The 24,099-nt window shown below is 40.0% G+C and overlaps 1 protein-coding gene across 13 annotated transcripts in view; it reads left to right on the top strand.

Annotated features, from left to right (window-relative positions):
* The window catches only part of pde4dip (phosphodiesterase 4D interacting protein), a 114,617-nt gene that overhangs the window by 56,732 nt on the left and 33,786 nt on the right, over nucleotides 1-24,099 (top strand). For 6 of the 13 annotated variants that reach the window (XM_085385806.1, XM_085385795.1, XM_085385797.1 and 3 more), the window contains exon 1: nucleotides 21,617-23,757. In XM_085385806.1, coding sequence (XP_085241932.1) covers nucleotides 22,477-23,757 — 1,281 coding nt within the window. In that variant the 5' untranslated portion in view covers nucleotides 21,617-22,476. Of the gene's footprint in view, nucleotides 1-8,734; nucleotides 8,846-12,823; nucleotides 12,901-14,433; nucleotides 14,558-14,643; nucleotides 14,796-15,348; nucleotides 15,464-17,700; nucleotides 17,737-21,616; nucleotides 23,758-24,099 lie in introns of those variants that run through there. The other 7 variants (XM_085385803.1, XM_085385802.1, XM_085385800.1 and 4 more) reach the window with 3 other exon arrangements.

Below are 24,099 nucleotides of genomic sequence, written 5' to 3'. Positions count from 1 at the left end.
AACAACAAAAAATATTTATGAAAAATTAAGGTGGATTATTGGCAACACAACGGGTTAAATGAATTATATTCATTCAAAGAAGTGATTTCTCATAGATGTTTATCTGAAAGTGTCTGTACTTGGTCAACTTGCCTCTTTTTTTTTTAGTGGACATACTAAGAGCTGCTGTCACCTCTCCATCATCATCATCAGAGCCTTCCTTGCTAATGTACTTAAGGAGCTACTAATAACCTTTTTCCACACTCAATCTTCTTTTCATCACACATTGGCTAAGGTGGTTAGCGAGCGGAAACAGATCTGTTATGATGATAAATCACTTAAGCTTGTTTACATGCTAATGTTAGCTGTGTTTCCACACAAAGTGCAGATCACAAGTGACTTCAGAGCAGTGAAAGCAGCACCAGCGGCCTCACATGCTGGTCTCCCATCAGTTTCCCATTAAAGACAGAGCTTTATCCGCAATGCATGTGCATAAGCCACCAGAAAAAGCTGCTGTCCTCTCTGCTTGCCCAGCTCCAAGAGGCAGACATTATACTATAAATACAAAACAAGCCGAGCTTTAAGCAACAATAACTGACTGGGGCCACGATGTGACAATAATTTTAAGCGCTGTCTGAGATGAAAGGAGAGAGATTGTTTTACTTTGCATTGTTTTATTTTATGTCTATTGCCTGTCGCCTAATGGAATAGAATTCTACACGTTTGTCAGATTAGACTTTTTTACATTGTGTGACGCTACAGTCCTCTGCAAATTGACATTAAATTATTATCTTCTTATACAAGAAGCTGAGAGATATAGCCTTTTTTCCCCAGTGACTCACCAACAGTTATGCTTGCTTGCACATGCTAAAAGTGACATCATAACTACTGGTGCACAGTCTGCAAACCAGTAAACATGGTTAAATATGATTGTCCTTTACCCATATTGAGACACACAATAGCTCTGTCAGAGAGACCAAAGGGCAGGAATTCTTTCACTCTATTAACTTGGACATCGACACATAGGGTTCCACTGACTTCTTGGTGCTCCTTTGATAAGGTTTCCTTTTTGGCAGAGCAACCAAGCCTGTAGCCATCAGCAGCAGCTGTGTTTTAACCTCAAAAGCTGCCTGAGTTCAGGCCCTGCTCCCTGCTCTCCTTCTCTCTATGGGAGTATCATGCTGCATTAGCAGCTGGAGCTCCAAGCTCCATGCTCTGGGGCATCAGTCACAGTCTCCACTCACTTCCGGGGGTCAGATATCTCAGACAGCCTGGGTTAGGAGGGAAAATGATGCTGGTACATCTGATCCCGTTTCTGTGAGTGGACTCTCACAGACCTGTTGTCATTTCCAGCCTTTTAAAGTCACTTATCCAGTAAAATTTAAAGTTGTAGGTGTTCAGCTTGTGTTGCACCTGGAAGATACTGACCTTCGTATGTCTCTGTATCATATAAAATTGTAGTTTTATAACGATGGATGGGGCTTCTTGTTAAATAGCTCCAGAAGGCCTTTCAGTCGGGCAGAAACGATAAATGATCTCACCTGACATGTATTAGATATAGTATTTATGACACCCTCCCCCCTAAAAATACATGACATCAGTTGTGGGTTTAACTGAAAGACACTGTTAACTCTGTGGTAGTTGTAACCTTTTAGCCTATGACTGGTCAAGAGTAGTAAACTGTCTGTGGTTCCATCCAGGCCTAAACAAAGCCAAGACCACAGCATTTTTCCTGGCTCACTATTTTTCTGTTATTCCTGATAAAAATAAAACATTTTAAAAAGCTACTGTTTCTACACTATAAATTTGATAAGGTTGCTTTACTCGAATGGGCAAAGCTGTTGCCTGAAAAATGTCAGTGACTTCTTTATTTTGAATGTGCAGAACATAAAGAAGGAATAGTTGAGCTTTGACTATAAGTTGACTTATGAGTAGTAATTTATTAGATAAGTCAATTTAAAGATTGATTTAGCCTTAAGTTAAAAGCTCTTCATAATTTAAAGTTAAATATAGCCTACTTTAAAAACCTTAGTGTAAGAAATATTATCTGTCTCAGGAATGGCAGTCTTTTAATAGCTAAACTTTTATGATATTTTTGGCAACAGAAACACAAACAATAGTAGAAATTGAATTAAATGCGCTTATTAAATTAAATGAGTGTAAGAACGTGCAAAAAGGCAGTAGTTTGAAATTAATTTAAGTTGACACTGATGGTTAGTAATGCAGTAATTTAGATTTGTATTCTTTTCTTGGAAATGGGCAAATCAATGAGCCAACTTTTGATAAAATTAAACGAATAACAAGTGTTGGACCAAAAAATACATAAATCTGTGAATGAGATTGAAACAGCCGCACGGGATACCACAAATTACAAATTGTTTGTGAAGACAAAATAATCTCAACAAATCAGAGGCTGGTATAAAACCTGGAAATACAGGCTCTTGGCATATGAATGATGGAGGGAAATATCGACATGTAAAAGTAAATGGATTTTGGAAATGGGAAAGGAAGGAGGGAAACAGGACTGATCGTTCTTCTTCAACTGTGAAGAAATCTTCAAAATCTTGAATCAATGCAGAAATGCTCTGTTTTCTTCAGGTGATGTAGCAACAGAAAACAAAACAGCTCCAAAATGAATCCTAAACCCCCACCTGTGATTGCTGCTACAGCTGTACAGTGATAAAATAGGGTTTACTTGTTATTTATGTCCTCTGCTTCCTCTGAAATAACCTTTAATGTGATTTCATTAAGAACTATGTGTCAGCTGAGATGATTTGCTGACAGGCTCCAGTTTCATTTACAATGCTGAGTGCTTTTGATCCTGTATTATAACATGGGGTTGGCCCAGGCGCCTGCTTGTCCCTGCTGTGGAGAAGATGTAAATAATCCACCAATAATCCGTAGTCCGTATCTGAGCGTCTGGACACAGTGTGTGCTGTTAAAGAGAGGCAGATCCTGTTTTGCTTCATGCCTCTTGTTCTCTTGGCATCATTAAAGGAAAACAATGGCATGCATGGTAAATAGCCATGGAAACACAGCGATTGCTGCAGCTAAACACCGAGGCCAGCCAAGGTTTTTGAGTCATGCAAGCCATACTTCCACACTGAAACTGCTCCCGCAGGCTGCATGTAGCACATTCGCCTTGACCTCATCTTGACATGCAACACACTTTACATACAGTATGTCTTTGGCCAAAACAATGCATGGAAGAGGGTTGAAAGATAAACACTCCAGCTCATAAATGCTTAAAAATCAACTTGCAAAGTCAAAATGTTACAGGGGGGGGGGTGTTGTTTTTATTTTGTTTTGCTTGTTCCAACCCACTGCATTAAATCTGGCAGATGGGTTGGAAAAGCCGTTGAAGCCCTCTAAGTTGAACCGCTCCACCCATCAGTGCCATTCTACTCCAAGACCTTGATGGGCGACTGACACCTCCTTAGCACTACACCATTCTTTACTCATACACAGCTGCTGCCACCACATCTGGGAATGCTTCTGTCAAACCCAAAGACACAGACAGTGTGAGGAGGGAGATGTGATGAGACCTCAGTCTGACATCCTCCTAACCCTGTGATGTCTTCTGCCTATAATTATTGCTACATGAAGAGGTGTGTAAGTACTTAAAAGTACTTTTTTTTGGAATTCATATAGTTCCATTAAACTTATTGACAGGCAAAAACTCCTTATTAGCTCAGATCTATTTTACTGCCTTGAGGTTTAAATATTGTTGATTTTGCAGCTGTAATTCTTTCTTGAATGATTGCTTTATGAGGCACATTGATGGTGCTTGGATCATAAGGTTCCCGGTGAACTTAAAATATATATTTTGCAGATGGGAAGTTTGAACAACATTTGGATGAAGACTTTTTCATTCAATCTCAGACAGAGTTTATATTTATAAAACCACTATTAAGTAATGCTACTCTATCTGGTCATCACCATCAAATATTATTTGAATCAAATGTGCCATTAAAAAACTGAAACCAGGTGTATGCTTTTGCAGTTTTTAAAAACAATAGATGGGAGTCATGTAGACACCTACTAAACTCATACAACTCTCATATTTCAGCTCTCATTGCTGAACCGAAATTAAAGCAAATTTTAAAAAGTCCCTTTATGTCTAAATTTATGTCTAAATAAACTAAAAGTTATTGTTTCATTTCATTTAAAAAAATCCAAAAAAAGGAACAAATAAACAAACAAGAGCAAACAAACGAATAAACACAAACAAGCAAACAAGCAGGCAGGGAACACGTACGGTAAGACATTTCAGTATTTACTAACTGACACACAAGGGCTAACCAGGACAAGACAGAACAGTTAGGTAGAATAGGTGAGGCTAATCAGACAAAGGAAGTAAAAATCAGGAAAAGTCAACTATGAGTCAAGACTCGGGATTATGGCACCTCTGTCTAGTATACCAGCCCTTACCTCCCCTACCATGTTTTGCATTTGGTTCCTCATCCTTGTTGAATCATGAATAAATTCGTGATTAGAAATTGAGTTTTTGTTTCCTTTTGTTGATTAGAGAGCTTATCTAACAATTAAGAGACCATAAAGGCTAAATTTGGTTTAATGTTTAACGCCTAATAGATCACACCTAGCAAGATAGACCAGAAAACAGCACCTGTGGCTGATGGACAGAGATACATTTTGTCCTTTATTTTGAATTGAACGTAGTAATTAAATCAATACACGTTGTGTTCTTAACTTTGTGTTAAGAATTTTGACACTGATATTCTCTGTATTTTGTTTGGGTTTGAGTTTGGAGTCGCTCTCTTCAGCAGGCTTTGCTCTGCTGACAGCCAATCTTTAAATTTTCCTCTTGATGAATTATCCCAGTAAATAAATCTCAAACATTGAGTCACATTTTCTCTGAAGGTTGGCCAAACCATTGGATATAGTGTTATGAGTCTTGTGGTGTGAGAAGAAATGATTATTCACTGGAAAATAGAGTTGAACTGTATATAGTTCTATCTCAGAGTAATACATTGAAGTTTCTTTCTTTTTTCTTGTTTTTTTACAACCTTGTAAAAGTTTTCTAGGTGTATTAGGTTCACTTTTAAGGCTAGGTTTTCACTTTTTTAGTGTGAGAACAGTAGCACATGGCCTTCTCCTGCTTGTTAAGTTCTCTTAAAATTTAAGTGTAATATAATGTTTTGCAGGGACTTTAGTTTTGCTTACAGTATTAAGTACATTCACACTGAACCACAATTCTGTGGATTCAAAATTCATGACACTGTGTGTCCTATATAAAAACAACACTCCAGTATCTGCAGTTTGCAATAACCAGTGGTCTCTGTAGTTTAATGTTGTTTCAAATCATCCCATGAAATATTAGAGTGACAAAGAGATTACGTTGTGCTGGGATTTTTTTTTAATTATTTTTTGTTTGTTTTAATTAATCCGAATCAAATGAAGACGAATTTAATGTCTTAAATATCAATATACCCACCACTTAGACTGAGCACATTCAAATGTAATGCACTGACATTAATTGAGCACTACTCTAGTCTTACTGACCACTCAAAGTGATTTAGACTACAAGACAGAGTTTACATACTTATTAATCATACTGAGGAAACCCACAGACTGACACATATATAGACCCCAGCTGGGGTTTGGGGCAGGAACCCTTTTGCTAACAGGTGGCAGTGCGCACTGCACCTCTCTGTATTGCTTAGTGTCTTTCCTAGTATGGTGAACTCAGCCACATATGTAATTGCATGTCATACGTAAAGAACCACTCTGCAGCATACAGCCATCATGCAGGTGTTATCTGGTTTCTAGAATGCTTCAAGCATTAATCCCTCTTTTTTTAGTCCATAATTTTAATTAGCTCCTGGGGATGTTTTTAGTGGCTCTCTTGATGATTTAAGTAGGTTTACAAATTATAATTTTTAACCACCGTGAAGCATGGACCATGGCAGCATAATAAACACAATCAGACATTCCCACTGCAGAGTTGCATTAGCGGGCTGGCACTGCCAGAGAGTATGGCTGGAAAATGTTGAGCTAGCTGGCATCAAGGAGCTCCTGTTACCGGTAAAGGGGGAAAACTCCCAATGGTCTGCCAATCCGGAGGACACACAAACTCATACACACACATGCAACCTCCCAGTTAAACAGAGGGCAGAGGGTAGTAAACTGTTTTGCTTCCCTCCTACCATCCATGGTAACAAAACAACTTCTAATAGAGGCATAAGATTTTTTTTTAAGAAAAAGAAATGTGGAAAGGGACAATGAAAACATTTAAAATGGATCTTCTTCTTCTGTGAAATTTCAGGTCTTAATACTTTCTGATTCTAATAATGGGACTTTGAGTTTGTTCCTGACTCATGAAACATAGTGTGGTAAAAGTTGGAGGTGCAACAGCCTGGAAAAAAAGTTATAATGTTCTCTTTTCTCCCCTCCTTCTCTTGTATTGGATTATGCTCTGATGCTGGAAAAGTCCTGGAGAATTAGGATGATTTCATTTCACGGGCATGCCGCTTTGCAATAAATTTAGTCTTTTTTCTCTGTATGGCCTCGGGTTTACATTTCTTCTCCAGTTCTTGTTAACTCCAGATTGATTTGCAGTGTAGTTGTGGCAGTCATGAAAAACTCTTATGATCATTTTGGCCTGAAGTGGTCATGTGCTTAATTTCTCAGATGTAATCTTTGTTATTTTGTGTTGTCAGACTGTCAGAATAAGATTACCACTGTCATCACTAATATATTTACTGTATCAGTAATATATTTCAGGTTTAACCTCTGTGTTTGCAAGGATTGATTAATGACAAATAGCTGTGAGTAGTGCAGTACACACATACGCAAGTATATACATAAATACATACACACACTCTAGTGTGCATCCAGGGTTTCAGTGTTCTCTCACACATGAATTCATAAAAAATAGACTGAAATGCTAAACTTATCTTCTTACTTTTTACAGTGCTCGTACAAAATGTTATTTATTTTTTATTATTGTCATCAATGAAAAATACACATTACAGTTATCTTCATTCTTATCTTCATTTATTATAACATTGTAACTGAAATAGGAACACTAAAAATAGAAACTCCATCATTGCCATCATTGCTTTAGTGATTGATGTGGGCCCTATGAGAAGCAGATGTGTGTGTTTTTACACAAATACACAGCCATTTAGCGGTGTGAGCTGAGATTTAAGGAGAAAAATACGCTCCAAAGGAGAAGTAGGAACACATTACCTCAAACAAACTGTGTTCTTTTAAAATGAAGTGCACAAAGTCCCTGTGAAGTTTCAATAGCCCTGACTAAGTGATTTCATTTTATGTTCAAAACCTTCAGTTATGAACATTCTGCATATAGCCGTCCCCTTTTTCGGCATAGATGTTGTGTGCATGTATGTGTACACAATATATGTTCATGCATTCAGGCATATGTAATTTAATATGCAGTCAGTCAGTGTGGCACAGGGCCATCTGAAGTGCTGGCATCGGACAGCCCTGCATGTGTGATCACTGTCTCCCACTTCAGCATTCCTCAGTGACAGCCGTGGGGCAAAGGTTTCTTTAAATAGCTTCTGGATTCAAGTTCACTCTGAGACGTCTGGTTTTAGAAATTTTGGTAGAGCATTAGTGCCTCCCTGTGGTTTGGTACTCTCTGGTTCTATGAATCTGTTTTTAGATGAAAACTTCACTCCTGAGACTGCATTTTCATGTATTTATTCATTTACTGTTTTAATTTATTAGAGCAGACTTTTATTTTGCTTTATTAAATTTGGTCTTATATTGTTATAAAGTGAAAGTCCTACGTGCATGGTACATATTTCAAAGGACACCCTTTAACTGCGCATGACCAAGTTATGCCTTTTTACGATTCAATGACCATGTAAATTTGAAATGGAATAGAAATTCACATTTGCCCCTATTGGGCTGCACAGCAGTGTAGTGGTTAGCACTCTGACCTCATAGCTTCTGTATGGAGTTTGCATGTTCTCCATATGTCTTTGTGGAAAGATATGCATGTTAGATTGTGGGCGATTGAGGATTGGCTGTTGAAGTAAGGTAGATAAGGCGCTTAAAGTTTCTAGAATAAAACACTAGATAAATGCATAGTGTGCTTGTAGTCTAAAGTGCTTTGAGTCAACTGTTATTTTTTGTGGAGCTTAAATTTGTATTAGTAGAGCACATGTTTTTGCATCACTTGTATTGTAAACATTCAGCTCTTGTCAGTACTGGAGAACATACAAAGAGTAGCTCATGTACAAATGCCCATATTCAGTTCAGTTCAAGGAGATTTTATTTTGATGTCAGGCTAATGTAATCCCAATTAAACTCCACACACACACAATCACAAGTGAAAGGATATTCTACAGCAGCTCAGTATTGTAGCAGTTATCAGCACACACTCACTCCTGTCTCAGATTCTTGTAATGCCTTTCTCGTGGTAAAAAAGGAAACATCCCCTCATCCTCCCCTCTCGTGCCACTCCTGAGCCCCTCTGTAACAAATCCACACAGCGAGGAGCTCATGTCCACTTTTTGTTTTGACCAGCACTCTGATCTTGCGCTTGTCTATTGAAGTGTACTAGCGGGAGAGATTAGAGCATTAGATTTTTGCTATACAACATCAGAACAGTTAGATTTTTCAGACAGGGCTTTGCTTCTCTGCAGTCCTGTCTTTTCCCACGTTATGTTGTACTGAATGGGGGGCTGCGGTGCCCCCTACAAAGGAGCAGCCTGTCATCATGTCTAACTCTGGCTTCCGTGGTTACCGCACTATCTCACAGCACCTGAATGACCTGAAGAAGGAGAACTTCAGCCTAAAGCTGCGTATCTACTTCCTGGAGGAGAAGATCCAGCAGAAATTTGAGGAGAGCAGTGATGACGTGCACAAGTGGGTGAGTAAGAAAAACAGTCTGTGTATAATTTAACTGTGACACGCGCATGCAAGTTATTCCAAAGGTTCTGTACTTGCATGCACTTGATGTGGAGTTATATGCTATGCAAAGATATGCAGGTTTGTGTCTGACAGTAACTCATACTGACAGTAGGTCTCAGGCTGCTCCGCAGCAGTTCATTCAAACTGTCTGTCAAACATTTCTGCTTGTGAAGCTGATTTAGAGTGACTACAGTTGTCTCAGTGCTGCAGTCAGAAATAAAGGAGGGCCTCAACCTTCTGAGGCACCAAGGGTCACAAGAAAAGGGATTGAAATTGTTTACTCTCTCTGGCAGCAGTGATTAGTAACTAAATACTTAAGTACATTTATATATATATGGATTTTACTTGAAGATTTGCATTTTGGCCCCGATCCCTAGAAATATTATTACACCCCCCTCCTTCCCTATCCCTCCCTATACCCTATGCCCTCACTCCCCACATCAATGTTTCTGGGCTATAGGACTTGGTGTTTACATTACAATATAAAGCACCCTGATAGAACTGTTGTTGTGACTGAATTAATGTTACAGTGTCCAAAACTGTTAGATGATTTCATGGATTAGACAAGTGGTGAATTTTAAAATGTAATTCTCTCTATTTTTGTAATTCAATAATGATATATACTTGATACTAAAATAAAACTTATTCTGCCACTTCACAAATCAGTCTTTCAAAATAAAAAATATATATAATTTCTTTTCATCTAATCGATCTGCATGAGAGCAGAGGGCTGTACATGATTCTGAAAACAGTGATCACTGTTTTCCACACCAATCTTTTGTAATATATTTATGCTTCATCAAATATGCTACAGCCCTATGACCCACAGTAAATACTTGTCATTGCTGTTACCTGGCACCAGCGAGTATCTAATGCAAGTATCTATTAATTCTAACGTTATGTATAATTTTACAGCAACGTCAAAATCCAAAAAAAATATTTTCTTGCAAAAAGAAAACCATCAATCCTGTAATGCATGACAATTTAAAACACAAAGAAAAAGTTAAAAACATATCGTCTGTGAAGGTTCTCAGTCATCCAGGTCATCGTAGTCAAAAGCGTATCCACTCTTGAAATCTGTGCTTTCTATCTGAAAACAGATTCATTTAATTCTGTTCATTTTTATTTGTACTCTCCAAACTCACAACAAAAGGTATTTGAGGGCATTTCACATTTTAAGGTAAACCTGATAGAGCAGTGAGTCCCAAAGTGTGGGCTAAGGCACTGCAGGTGATCCACAGAAATAACACAAATTCATTTTTAAATTACTCATATTTACAGTTACATATTCATATAAGTGTATTTATCTATCTAAAAAGTCAATTAAAACTGATAATAGGAGGTTTAGTTTGTGATATTATTTTTTACTCTGACCTAAATTTACTGGGTAGCATTAACTATTTCTAACCAACAGTCTGTTCTGTTGATGTTTTTTGAATAAAATTTTAAAGTAAATACATCACTTTCTATTGTATTTTGATCAGAGCGAATATTTGGTGGGATTTTCTGTTGGGCTGCAGCAGTGTTAATTTTGGGAATTTCAAGAGCATCCAAATACTGTTAAGTATTTAACATATACTAACCTGGAATGAGGTTTTAATTCATTGCTCTCAGTGGAAGCTGCTCAGTATACCTAAAGAGAGCCACATGTCTGCTAGAGAATAATTGTTTCAACTGCCCTAACTGCTTGACCTGTGTTCCAGTGGCAGCTATAAACCCAATGACCCACTTCATGTTTCACTGTTTTTGTCGGTGCACAATATGCACGTGTGTATGTTGCATCTCTTTGCACATACAAGCAACAGCACTTGTGTCCAGCACCTGTGTTGTGTGACAGTTACTGCAGCAGTGCTGAACTGCAATTCCAGATTGGTGTACATAAAACATCAATCACTGCAGACGGATACTGTGAGTGAAGTGACGGTCAGTCCTCATCCAGTTGGTTCCTGCTTTAAGATTTAAAAGTTAAAAGTAGAGTTGTTGCTGGGTACTTGGGGTGGAGTGGTGGATGTTACACTTTTGGGGGTCAGAAGGAGACATATACAGCAGGTGCTCTTATTTCTACCACCTATTTATAGACCTACTGAGCTACAGAGATATTGAATAGCACGTGAGACTTGGAAGCTTGTTTCGTGTGGCATACTACTGTACTGCTATACTGACTGAATGACAACGACTGCAGAAATAAGGTCAATTGAAGTCAGGGTAACTCATTTGCTTCACTTAGCTTCATGAGGATTGCTGGAGCCTACCAGCGACCATAGGGCGAAAGGTAGGGTACACTGTGGAGGGGTTGCCAATCTGACGCAGGGCTAACACAGAGAGATAGACAAGCATTCACTCTGTCATTCTCACCTATGGGCAATTTAGGATCATTAATTAGCCTGACCCCACTAATTGCATGTCTCTGGACTGTGGGAGGAAGCCAGTGTACTTGAAGAGAACCCACACAAAGTGGTCCAGCTCTTCCAGGAAAAGAATAATGTAGCGCCTAAAATTTAGTCTGGCAATAATATAAAGTCTGTCCATGAAATATGATCAGTGTTGGGCAAGTTACTTTGAAAAAGTAATTAATTATAGTTACTAGTTACTTCTTCAAAAAAGTAACTGAGTTAGTAACTGAGTTACAAGATTCTAAAAGTAATTCATTACTTGAAAAGTAACTATTAACTATTAACTATTAACCCTCTGGGGTCCAGGTTATAATTGGCCATTTTTAAATACTTTTGATTTTCCCTCCACATTTTATCTTTAGAAACTATTTACTTTGCCTTGTTTGGCATCATTCTTTTCAGCACAACCTCGCGTGTCTGAATTTGCAGTTCTGTTTTCATTTTGACATACTGTATTAACACAATGGATCTAAAATCAGACAAATAAAATAAAATCAGAGTAGAAAAAGTTATATTTTTTACTGTAACAACCACAAACATGTTTAATGATAATATTTCATAACTTTAAATGTAAATATAAATTGTCAATTTTAAAATCATATGCACAAGTTTTTAAAACAACAAAGTTATTTGCAGCCATTTACCTTTTACCCTTTTTTTATAACCATTTCAAACTATTTACAGAACAATCAGCTGTTCTGCATTCAATGAGATCCCACACAAATTATTTGTGCCACTCCAAAAAAAAAAATTTCTGTCCACTATAAAGGAGAACATCACAGCCTGATCCCTGCAGGTCTGACAGCAGCAGGTTTCTACCTGGAGACAGCAGTTGCCTCATTGTTCTGACACACAACACAAAACTATCCACAACACTACACACTAACTACACAAGACAACACATTAACTACACACTCCAAACACCTAAACGTCTCAAAACTCGCTCTCTCTCTTTCTCTGCTCTCTCTCTCGCTGTCACTCCTAAAACATCCTCTGTTTTTTTGCTCATAAGCAGAGCGCTTGCTGCGCTGTCCTTAGACAGTAAACGTGACGAAACTATTGAGGAAAATACGCCGCGTATATATTGTTTATCATGACTCTGGTTTTACGTGGCCTATCAGCACAATTTAAAAACTGGTATCTATACCTTGTTGCTTTGTCTTGAAGTGGTCATGTGATTGGCTTACCACGACTACTTTATTCTTCCTCAGTCAAACAGCAGCACTCATGCCATTGTTTTGCCCCCTTAGCTCCAGGTGTTGTGCTAGACAGTGATCGTGATTACCGTCCGCGGGAGCGCGCGTCCAGATTACTTACGTAGTCAGCACAGCTTCAACCGTCTGTTTGTTGAAAAATAGTAACGGACCGCATTTTCTTGTTAGTAACTGTAACGGCGTTGTAACGATAGGAATAGTAATTAGTTAGATTACTCGTTACTGAAAAAAGTGACACCGTTATTCCCATCACTGAATATGATGCACGTGAAATTTCAGACCTGCAACTTTTATTGTTTGTTCTTATCCGCTTCTATGATTTTCTTCCAGAATATTGAACTCAAGGTTGAAGTTGAGAGTCTGAAAAAGGAACTCGAGGAGAAACAAGAGCTTTTGGACAAAGCAAAGTAAGTATTTGCGAAATCGTACTTTTCCTTTCCACTGTTATCAAACAAATAATTCGCTAGCATCCTGTAACCATTTTAAAATTCAAAGCGGTTTCGAATACTCAACTACTTATGCACAGATTTGTTGAAATCCCTTTAGGGAAACCTCTGAGCGAAGCACAAAAACGCTCCTTTCATCACTAGTTTGTTTCCCATGAGTCCAACAGTACGTCAGCGCCAAGGCAAGCTCAGGACCCCACGGCCTCTCATCACACGCAAGCCTGCTGGCCTGTAGACTAACCTAGCTATCACAACACAAACTAAGCTCTAAGGAATGCATGGATTCAGCACGAAAATGCTTGTGAAGTCCCTCTGAGTTCTGGGCTAGAGGACAAAGAGGGTAGGAAACTGACAAGGTGGAGAAGAAGTGAGGGTCTTACTAAGGGTGTTTTTTTGTTTTTTTAAGGGGGAGGGTGATTAGAATATGGGAGTAGGTTGAGTAAAGGGCAGAGGTTTTATGGTTTGCCGAGTTGGGAACTATATGAGCTCCAGCACCTGTTTACAAGCCAGCTGTCTCCCTTTCTTTCTTCAGCCGTTCTCCTTTCCAAACAATAAACTAAGCAGAATACTGAGATCAGGATGCAAACCTCAGATTACACCATTTAATGTGCATTTGATGCTTTTTTTTGTAAATTTCCCTAAAGGGAAAGATGGTCCATGTTTTTCAGGAAAAGGCTGTCTTTATTATTTTCATTTCCTGTTATCACAGCACAGTTTGTTGCTGTTATCATGTGTGGATAATTTAGACAAGAATAAGAAAAGCCATTGCCATTGTCAGCCAAGGAGCTTATGTTCTTTATTCTTTTAATATTTCAGTTAGTTAAAGATTTATATTCCTTTTCTGGTCAAATTGGGCTTCATTATTTAATAGTACGGCTCCAGTTTAGGTGACAGCAAGTCAAAAGCATGTTACCTGTCAACGGCCAGCAGCAGCCCGTATTCAGTTTGAATATTGCTATAAATAACACAGATCAGTGTGCCTTTTAATGGGTTGTAAAGTCTGTTTCACTGTAACATTTAACTTTTTGTTGACTGCACCATTACTGCAGAGAGAGGGAGAGAAAGAGAACAGGATGAAGACGGCAAAGAAGGAGCCTTTGCTCTGGGATTGATCGCTAACAGCTAGCCAGTAAAACCAGTGTGGTATATTAAAATCATTGATTATTCATTCTGAATTATTCTTAGACACTGCAACAGGTTATCCAATGAATTATGTTGCTTTTAAAGACAAGGTGTGCGATTTGAGGTTTGCAAATAGTACACATTAGATTCTTTGAGAACAACTTAGGAATAGTATGTTGGCCAAGATGGGGCTTGAACACCCAACCTTCTGATTAGCAGGCTTCTGCTAGAGGACCCGAGCTCGAGGATGATGCACGTACCATTGAATTTTTACTAAGCTGTGGTGTGGTTAGGAAGGTTGAATACGTGTGGGATTATTTTATTTTAGTACTTCCTGTACAAGTTAATCGTTATTCATTTCAACTCATACAGATCGACGGCAAAGGGCCTGTCTAATCAAAATGAAACAGAGTTGCAGCGGCGTCTGGTGGTGCAGCAGGAGGAAATCAACCACTTACAGGAAATCATGGCAACCAAAGTCCGGCTACTACAAGAGGTACAGATAGTAGCACTGGCTAAGCAGTTCCATGGTACTAACAGGCAAAAGGAGATTTATGCTGATGAGAACATGCATATGTTTAGGAGGCTGAGCTGGCACAAGTTGAGGCTGAACGGATGGCCTCGCTGGCAAACACCGAGACCCAGCGCTACCTCACTCTTGAGAAACAGATGTTGGAGAAGAGTCAAGCCTCTGGTGGAATACTCAACTTGCAGCCACTGACAGACAAAGACAGGTAATTTAATATGTAGCTAACCACAGACTTGCAACCAAAATCCCAGTTTGTGTAAAACAGCTTTTTGCACTGTACATTATGAGTGCATTGGAGTTTTTCAGAGGGGTTTGATGAACCTCACCATATGTTTAATTTTATTGATTTCACTTTGTTTTTTATCATTGTGGCAAATCAGTATTTAGTACAATGAATGAAATACAAGTGCTGTGCTAGTTTTAATAAATAATTAATTCATAAAAACAAATCATTGCACAGTGTATGATTTATCACCTGAAAACACCAGCTTTTCAATTTTTGATGTGACTGCATTTTGGTGGCACATAAATACCTGTGCATAGTGGCACAGTGGTTACCACTGTTGGCTCATAGCAAGAAGGCCCTGTGTTCAACTCCACCATCTGGTCGGAGTCTTTCTGTGTGGACTTTGCGTGTTCTGGTCTGTCGCAGACAAGTAACAGATTGGTGATGTGCCATGCCTCTTACCTCATATCAGCTGGGGTAAACTGCAGCTTTAGCTACATTAATGCTTGTCTCTGTTTCTTCTTTTTATCAGAATGATTGAGGAGCTGACACAGGACAAACATTCACTGCATCTTCAAGTCAAAGAGCTTGAAGTGAGACTTCAAAACCCTTCCTCTTGTCTGCACAAAGACGAAGGAAAAACTGAGGTATTTTCATGATATTCCTTACATGAACATAAGAGGGTGAGGCGATCATGCACGCACACCCTTAATATTGCAAATATTGTTATACTTTATTGCTATAAAACTGAAGAAGAAATGACAGAGTTCAGGTGACCCTAATAAGTGATTTATTTTCCTATTATGTGCAGCTGAAAGCACATAGTGATTATCTGAGGTATACTAGACAGGAGCCCCAGTGCTGCACAGTATTCACGTCAGTTTTATTAAGTCACTAGAGCCCAACCAGTAAGAAAGAGACATTAAAGAAAGTATTATGGGTACAATCAACAAGCTGTTTATTTATCTAACTAACTTGAGAAACACCTACAGTTAGTAAAATATGCCTAAAATATCCTTTATTTTTAACAACTAGTTACAAAAAAAGACATTTAATTCTTTTATGTTTTAAATAATTCTGTTACTTATTTCTTTCAGTCTCTATCAAATAAAATAATTATAAGATGTGATAATCAAAATAACTTTTGCAGACTTACATTTCTGTGCTATTTCAGAGGTTTCTTGAAGGTCTTTAAACTATGTTTTGACCCAGAGTCCCTCGTGTATATTTACATAATTTATGAGGAGTAAACCAATAGCCTGCTGCTCCTTACTTTTCACATCAGCAGTACACCGTCAGCTGTAAGGGTATAGCTAGATTTAGAACAAAGTGGAAGAGAAGACCTTAAGCGCACATATCCAAGCAGCTAATTACCTGTGGTGTCACGGTCTTTGTAAGTGATACTCATTTTCTGTGGGTTGGAGCAGGGACAGCAGAGGGAGTGATCTGGAAGTGGGTTCAGGGCAAACCAAAGAAGCACAGATAGTTGACCCAAATGCAGGACAGAGCAGAGGCTTAATTTTGGGGGTCGACCTGGTGGCAGAGGAGATGGAAAAGATTCTAACATCAGTATAGGTGTTATCCCCACTGGAAGGCGCGCAGGAAGCCAACAGTGGAGGAGGAGCTTGTCAGGCGGTCAAGGAGTGAGATGATAATGACTATGGCAACATTGGACCCTCTGGCTCTGGCTCAGGTAACTTGGGCTTTGGCGGCAGAAGTCCAAGATCTGAGTCAGGAAGCACCAGCGATGGGAGATTCTCTGGAATCTTTGCCAGCGAAAGAGGAAAGAAAAATGCAGGACACACAGACTTGACAGGCTAGATTCTGATGGCGCCAATCCATCCACCTCAGAAGAAAGGGTTGACAGGCTGCAGGCAAAAAACAAAGTCTCAGAATTAGCCAACTTAGGAGCTCTGCACAATCTTTGGGTTAGCTGGCACACAAACAGAGCAACAGGGTTTTGTTTATAGCTCTCAGTTTCACTCGAGCTGGCTGAAGGACCAACAACTGCACAAGAGCAACAACTGCAAGAGTAGTCCACAACCAGCTGTTTGGCACTGTTCCTTGGTGACAGTAAACGGCTACAGTTTGTAGATGACTGTCTGACAATTGCACTGAGGCTCTGTGTAGGATCAACACACAACCTTGCCGACCCTTTACTGTGCTGCTTGTCTCAAAACAGGACTTGCCTCTGAATTATATCACAGCATTACAACTATCCATTTTTTTCCATTCATATGGTCCAATGGCATTGAATATTTGGATATGGAATATTAAATATTTTCCAACGTTTTTTCATCTTTCAAAAAAATCCAAAGGTCTTTTGCTTAGTAGACGGACTCCAGACATTGACTGTGATCCAGACACGCGTGCCAGTCCTGGTCTAAATTCTCTGCTGGTTGCCTCAACCCCCCTTCTCATCTTCTGTCACTTTGCTCTAAGTGTTCTGGCTCAAACAGCAGATAGGTCAACCCAGTAAGATATGAAACTGTTTTTATATCTGCATGTGGGTCAGTGGAACATTGGCACGGTAGACAGCTCACGCCACCATGAAGCTAAAAATATGTGCACCTTTTTAGGACCATGTAAACCCCTGTATGCTTGTGTTTTTCTGCTTGCATTTGAATAAATGTCTCATTTTTACCATCTCTACTTATTTTCAACAAATACTGTACTTTGAACCTGATGCAGTTCCTAAAATATGCAGTCTGAGCCTCAACACACACCTCATCAACAAATAATGAGGTGGAGGAAGGAGGTGTTGATGGGGATAGCTGCCTTTGTAGCTCAAAATCAAGGTTTTGACCTGTGAGAGCTAAAAAGTAGTAACATGAAACCATGTTGGTGGTTTATGTGTGACATTATTGCACTTGTTTCTTTGCAGTGTGAGCACGAGTGCACAGTTCATGCACAGATGCAGGTAGGACAAAACTTTACTTGTGAGATCTTTGAACTTTTACCCTCTGCTGTATTTTCTGCATTTATATTCTGATAGCTACCCAATCTCACGTCTACATTTTTACTGGCAGCTTTTGTTGGTGGTGTGCATCTCAGACAAGGAGGCCCATCTTCTCCATTCATAGACAAGTAGCTCCACCTTCTGTTACTTAATCCACACTGCACATACAGTATGACTGTAGCATCAGATTTAATACTCCTCTCATTTTAAACACCCAAGCATATATGTTCACTGCTTTCACTGCTTGTTTAGATAGTAAAATTAGGATTTTAGCAATGTCATAATTTAAAACTGAAGTTTCTACACCTGATATTTTGTCATCATAAAAGGCCAGGTAAAAGAAAAATACAATCAAGAGTATTGCGCATTTACCCTTTAAAGGGTTCATAATTAAAATAAAACAAAAACATTTTAACTGTTTGAATATTGTTTCTTGTGAAACACTGACATGGGTCCTAGTTTTCTTCCCTGTGTTCTGAGTATATATTCCCCTTATCCACCTCTGGAGTGGCTGTAGCTGAGGTGGCAGAGCTGATCACGTATCACTCAGAAGCTCGGTGATTCAGTCTCTGCGTGCGCCAGTCTGCATGCCGAATGAGCGTGTGAATGTTAGGTAGAAAAAGCATAGAGGGGGGGAAAGTGTTTGTGTGAATGAAGCAAGTTGTGTAGAGAAGTAGAAATAAAAAACAGTTTTTATTATGATTACATTCTAGTTTTCACTGTTTAGTTTCCTAGTTTAGTATTTCCACTGTTTCCTAGTTTATTCATGTTTCTACTTCTCAGTTCCTTGTTTCATTTGGTTCCCTTTCATGTCCAGACTCGTCTCATCCCTGTGTCCTCCCTAGTGTCCCATGTATGCAGGCAGTCTCGTCTCCTCTTTCTGTCTGTATGTCGAGTTCTATACTTTCCATCATATTTTGCCAGTCCCTCATCTCGTGTTTCTTGTAGTTGTCTTTGGCCTCGGTCTTTCTGTGTCCAAGTTATATAGTTATTTCCTATCCTGCTTCTTTTGTCTCCTCTTTGTCAGGTTCATGTGTCTTTGTCTCTGTCTCACTGTTTATGCTTCCTCTTTTATTTTGATAGCCTGTGTCTCTTGTGCGTTCAGTTTTGCTTCCCCTTTTTCATTACTCCTGATTTGTCTCTGCTGTTACCGCAGCTGTCTCTACTTCCCTAATCACACTCTTGTATGTAGATAATTTCTCAGTCTCCCTTTGTGTCTTGTCAGAGTGTCGGGTCACCGTCCATCTGCAGGTCCCAGTTATTGTGTTTTCCAGCCTTAGTCCTATTTTAAGTTCCAGTCAGTTTCTGTTTCACTTATTATTGTATCCTAATCTTCAGCTGGAACAAAGGCTTATGTTTCTCTTTCTAAAATTAGGAGGCACAGTTCCTTATAGAGCATCAGCAAGGATCAGTGTCAGTGCAGAGTCATGTCATATGTGCAGTATATTTCTGCAAATATAGTCTCATTTTCCTCATCTGTACCAGTTATGATTAAATCAGTTTTTCCTGGCGGCTCAACACACAGAAGGAATCGGTTGTTTAACTAGCACAGCAACAACTGACACATCTGAGAGAGAAAAATTGGGCGGGGATATCTGTTCTGTCTGCATCAGTGTTCATTTTCTGCTGTCACCCTTTGGTATTTCTGCCACTTAGAAAAAAGTAAACAGCGGGTGCAGTCTGTCAGCACTGTTTGGTACTTATCTCTGATTAGGATTAATGGATTTTTGATTGCGTGCCTCATTCTAGCCGATCAGTTTTTAGTGTTGTGTCTCTAGTGGCTTGTAGGTTGACAAATGTAGATGCAGCAAGGGCCAAAATAGAGTTCTGTGTTGGCCCACACACTCTGAGGAAAATAAATCACATGTGAGAGCAGTTGTATCAACAACACAGCTAGCCTGCTTCAATAAGGAAAGATGGATGATGCTTTTTAAGTGTGTGTGTGCATGTTGGAGGGGCTTCTTTTAAGAGGAGGACAGTGGGCTGCTTCTTGATTAAAGTGTCATGTGATTCACTGACATCAATTCCAGAGAAATAACAGAGCCCATTTGCCTCCCTCCTTTCCCCCTTCATGCTGTGTGACACACATATCAAGGCCAGACTGGGAGTGTGTGCCCCTGGGAAAGGCATGAACTCATTCCATGCTGACAATTTAGAGATTAGATTTAGATTTAATGAACCTGATGGAAAACACACAGGGCTAATTTTATTGATACATCCAAACACACAAGCTGGAAATGAAAAGTAAGATTTTTAATTAAACAGGCGGTCACACCCTGATTTAATATGGATGATCTGAAAGGGAATTAGCAGAAGGTTTTGCACATGGAACATCATATGTAGTGTTAGTCCTTGCTACTGCCATTTGATTGCTTGTAGATTTCCACAAACATGATTAAAAGCCAAATAAAAACGGTAAATGACATTAAGATTTTCCGAGGGGAAATCCTACCTTATTTAGTTTTATATTTCGTCATTTTGAACATGGAGAGATCAAAATATCATATTAAAACGTTTGGTTATCGTTCAAAAAAAAAATCTCTTTACAATACAAATGAGCAGCGACTACGTTAAAATTAATAATATTTTATGACTGGATGACTTTACATTAGTAATAACACAATCAAAATAAACTATTTTTGTAAGTGTAAGAACAGACTGTTTACCTTGCATCTGCACTCCAGTTTTACTGTTAACATTTGTTAACATAGGAACTTTTACTTACAGAGAAACATAAATGTTTGTGTTGACAGTTACGGTAAGAGTGAATTAAGAGGCCTCATCTTTTGCCTGAAGAAATCCAGAAATTTCATTTGAAAGACAGTCACTAGATTTAAAGGGAAGGGCTCACCAACCCCACCCCACCGTTCAGCCGAGCCAAGAAAATGGTTCAGTCCTGCCTTCTACACGAGGTCCCACTCTGACGCTGATAATATGGACCGGGGGGGAATTCATTTATTAAAAACTACTGGTTTAACTACACATATCCAGGAGATACATTTAATATTACATCAGAGTACTATGGAAGCCCGTTTCCGCCACTAAAAAAAAAAAAGCTAGTATCCATAACTCGAAATTTCGAGTTATTTTCTCGAAATTTCGAGAAATATAACTCGAAATTTCGAGTTACTTTTCTCAAAATTTCGAGTTAGCTCTGCCAATCAAAAATATACGTGAATGAGGTCGCTTTCTTGTTACACGGAAGCATATGGCGCAGGACCGCGCACTCAAAAACGGATCCCAACAAATTAAAGTATGTTTGCTGATAGTAACACCATGTGATTCAGCTAATAACACAGGGATTTCATCATTTGTGAAGCCAGGCTGAAAACACTCAGCAATCTGTGCATTCACGACTGGATGTAATACCGGTAGCTTAGCTGTAGCATTTGTAGCTGAGGGCTTCAGCTTCCGGGTAACATGGAAATGACGTCATTCACGTAGATTACTGATTGGCAGCGCGAACTCGAAATTTCGAGTTGCTTTTCTCAAAATTTTGAGTTAATATGTCGAAATTTCGAGAAAATAACTCGAAATTTTGAGTTATGGATCCTTTTTTTTAGTGGCGGAAACGGGCTTCCATAGAGTACAGAAAGACACCAAAAAATAATTTGGCTTGATTTGACTGTGTTAAAACATTTTTGATGGGCTTTTGGTGTCGAAAATAAATCAGTAGTGAAACTCGTTGCCGTCGTAGTCGTTATTACCAAAGTTGTACTGTGTCCATAGCACATCTGTGGCCAGATTAATTGTGTAAAGTGGACTAGTGTCACAAGAGGGAAAAGGCAGATTTCCCCGGGATTGGCACACCAGATTATTTCGAGCATCAGAGTGAGACATCCTCTCTTTGATACACGATCTTCGGTTTCAGTCCGCGTTGCCTCGTTGTCTCGTTTTGAAAGCACCCGGACGATTGACAGCCTCCGCTGATGAAGTGGACACAGCTGAACGGGGACGCAGACGGGAGCCGGTAAACCTTGGAACATCCAAATCGCTGACTAAGGAAGGAAATCGCGTTTTGTTTCCGTGTTCGTTTCCGGTTGTTACCTGGCAGCAGCTGCGGCAGAGAGATGCTGTCATATAAAGAGACGTCATTGATTTCAAAGGCAGAAAAAGCCGCTGTTGTGACACACTTAACGGGATCGTTCAGGTGGAAACGGCAGGGTTGAAATTCAGCGCAGGAGTGAGATTTGAGTTGACGTCTGTGCTTCCCCACCAAGGAAGTGAAACCCATGACAGAGAAGATTCATTCACATCCGCTCCGAGGGGAAATGTCTTTGGCTGAATTAAAGGCGCTGATCACGTTGCTCAGACGTACCAGCCCGATCGAAAGGTTTGAGTAATCAGGGAAACGTGGCCACGATGCTGCTGCAGTGTGTTTGTCTCCATTAACGGGCCTACTTTTATTTGATCTGACAAAACAGATAAATAAAATGTCTGAATAGACTGCCACCTCTTTGTTTTCCTGCAGTATCATAAAACATTTCTGCCCAAGATTCACTTTGGTTCAGATTTGACTCTGGACTCTGAATTCATCTTCCTCCTTTATCCATTTAATGGATAACTTGGAAAAACACCAAATGATAGTAGTTCGGGAGAGAAGCATCATCTTTCATCCAGCCCTGCAATGAAATTCTTACATGCATCAAAAGGAAGTGACTTTTAAAGCTCTCTTGTATTATCCGTTCGCCACGTGTTGTGATGCTAGATGTGGTAAAGATGAAGGAGACTTGCAGGATCTGTGCCCGTGAGCTCTGTGGCAACCAGCGCAGATGGATTTTCCACCCAACAGCCAAGCTCAATCTGCAGGTGCTGCTTTCCCACGCGTTGGGCCGTGAGCTGACCCGGGATGGCCGTGGTGAGTTTGCGTGCTCAAAGTGCACCTTCATGTTAGACCGCATGTACCGCTTTGATACAGTGATTGCCCGAGTGGAGGCATTGTCTCTGGAGCGTCTCCACAAGCTACTCCTCGAGAAAGACCGGCTGAGGCAGTGTATTGGAGGCCTGTACTGGAAGAACAACTCAGAGGAGTGCAGCGTGGTCCCCCCTCCATCCAGTGTCAGAGTCGTGACTGAGACAGCGTCTGAAGACGCTCCTGTGGTGGATCTGTCATCACTCCAGGATGTAAGATACTCAGACATGATCCAGGACGATCTTACCTTCTCCGTGTATGAGTCATGGGCTGATAAGGAATACCCTGCCCTGGACCATCATCATCACCACCACCACCACCTCCACCAGTGCACAGGAGCAGACTCCCTCTCTGGTCACAAGCAGAGGCGATGTAGGGGTTGTGCTGCACTTCGAGTTGCTGATTCTGATTATGAGGCTGTATGTAAGGTTCCTAGAAGGCTCGGGCGCAGAAGCACATCCTGCGGCCCAACTACCCGCTGCTCAACAGCCACACAGGAAGTGGAGTTTGTGGCCAGAGGCCCTGGAGCTGATACAGCCATCACCTTTGAGTCACCTTCTGCTGGGATGGAACCTGAAAAGACCATTTGTGAGCAGAAGAGTTCCAGTCCTGCATCATCTGTGGAGTCTCTCAACACCACTGTGGACGTCAGTTGTCTTCCTTTAGATCATAAAGAGAAGGAAGAAACTGACCCAGAGAAAGATGGAAGTGAGGCAATGGTGAGAAGAGACATTCAGTGGGACAAGACCCCATGTGAGAGCTTCCTGTCTGGGTTTGAGATGATGCTGACCCTCTTGCGGGGTTGTGAACACCGGCCAGTGAAATCCCGAAGGGGCAGCAAGATCCCAGTTCTAGTCAAAACCAAACCGGAGCGAGGCCTGTCACTGCCCCTGCACCTATCACTGAGGTTGCCCTATGCAGAGACAGCAGACTGTGAGCTGCACACCCACCACAGTATACCAGAGATCGTGACCTCATGTCCCCAACAGGAGCTCCAGGCTGAGCTGGAAGAGATGGAGGAGCAGTGGATGGATGATTATGTTCTGTGTGGGCCATTTCAGTTTCAGCAGGTACATCAGAAGCCTTGGATACTGGATGGCCTTTAACTTAGCTCATTCAATTTGCAGGATTAATAGTTATAGCTTTTTAATGGGAAGCATGTTCCAAAGCCTAAAGATCTGGGTGCCTCTCAGACTTGAGAAAGGTGCAATAGTCTGTGGGGTTGCACTTTATAAAATACTTGTCAGGGTTGGGTTGCTTTAAAATCTTATTTACAGTCAAAGTGCTGACTTCTTGCAGCTGTAAACAGCCTTAAATTAGTTGCAAACTCTAAAACACACTATATATAAATAAAAAAATATAAATAAATATAATATAATAATATGGAGAACTTTGTAGGAAAATTATAGGTA

This window comes from Rhamphochromis longiceps, linkage group LG17, assembly GCF_057381845.1.
Source record: "Rhamphochromis longiceps isolate RC_006_pf linkage group LG17, R_longiceps_female_GT1.1, whole genome shotgun sequence".
In the NCBI taxonomy this organism is placed as follows: Eukaryota; Metazoa; Chordata; class Actinopteri; order Cichliformes; family Cichlidae; genus Rhamphochromis; species Rhamphochromis longiceps.
The sequence above is the reverse complement of the archived record's forward strand: the minus strand, read 5'-3'. Positions and strand labels throughout refer to the sequence as shown.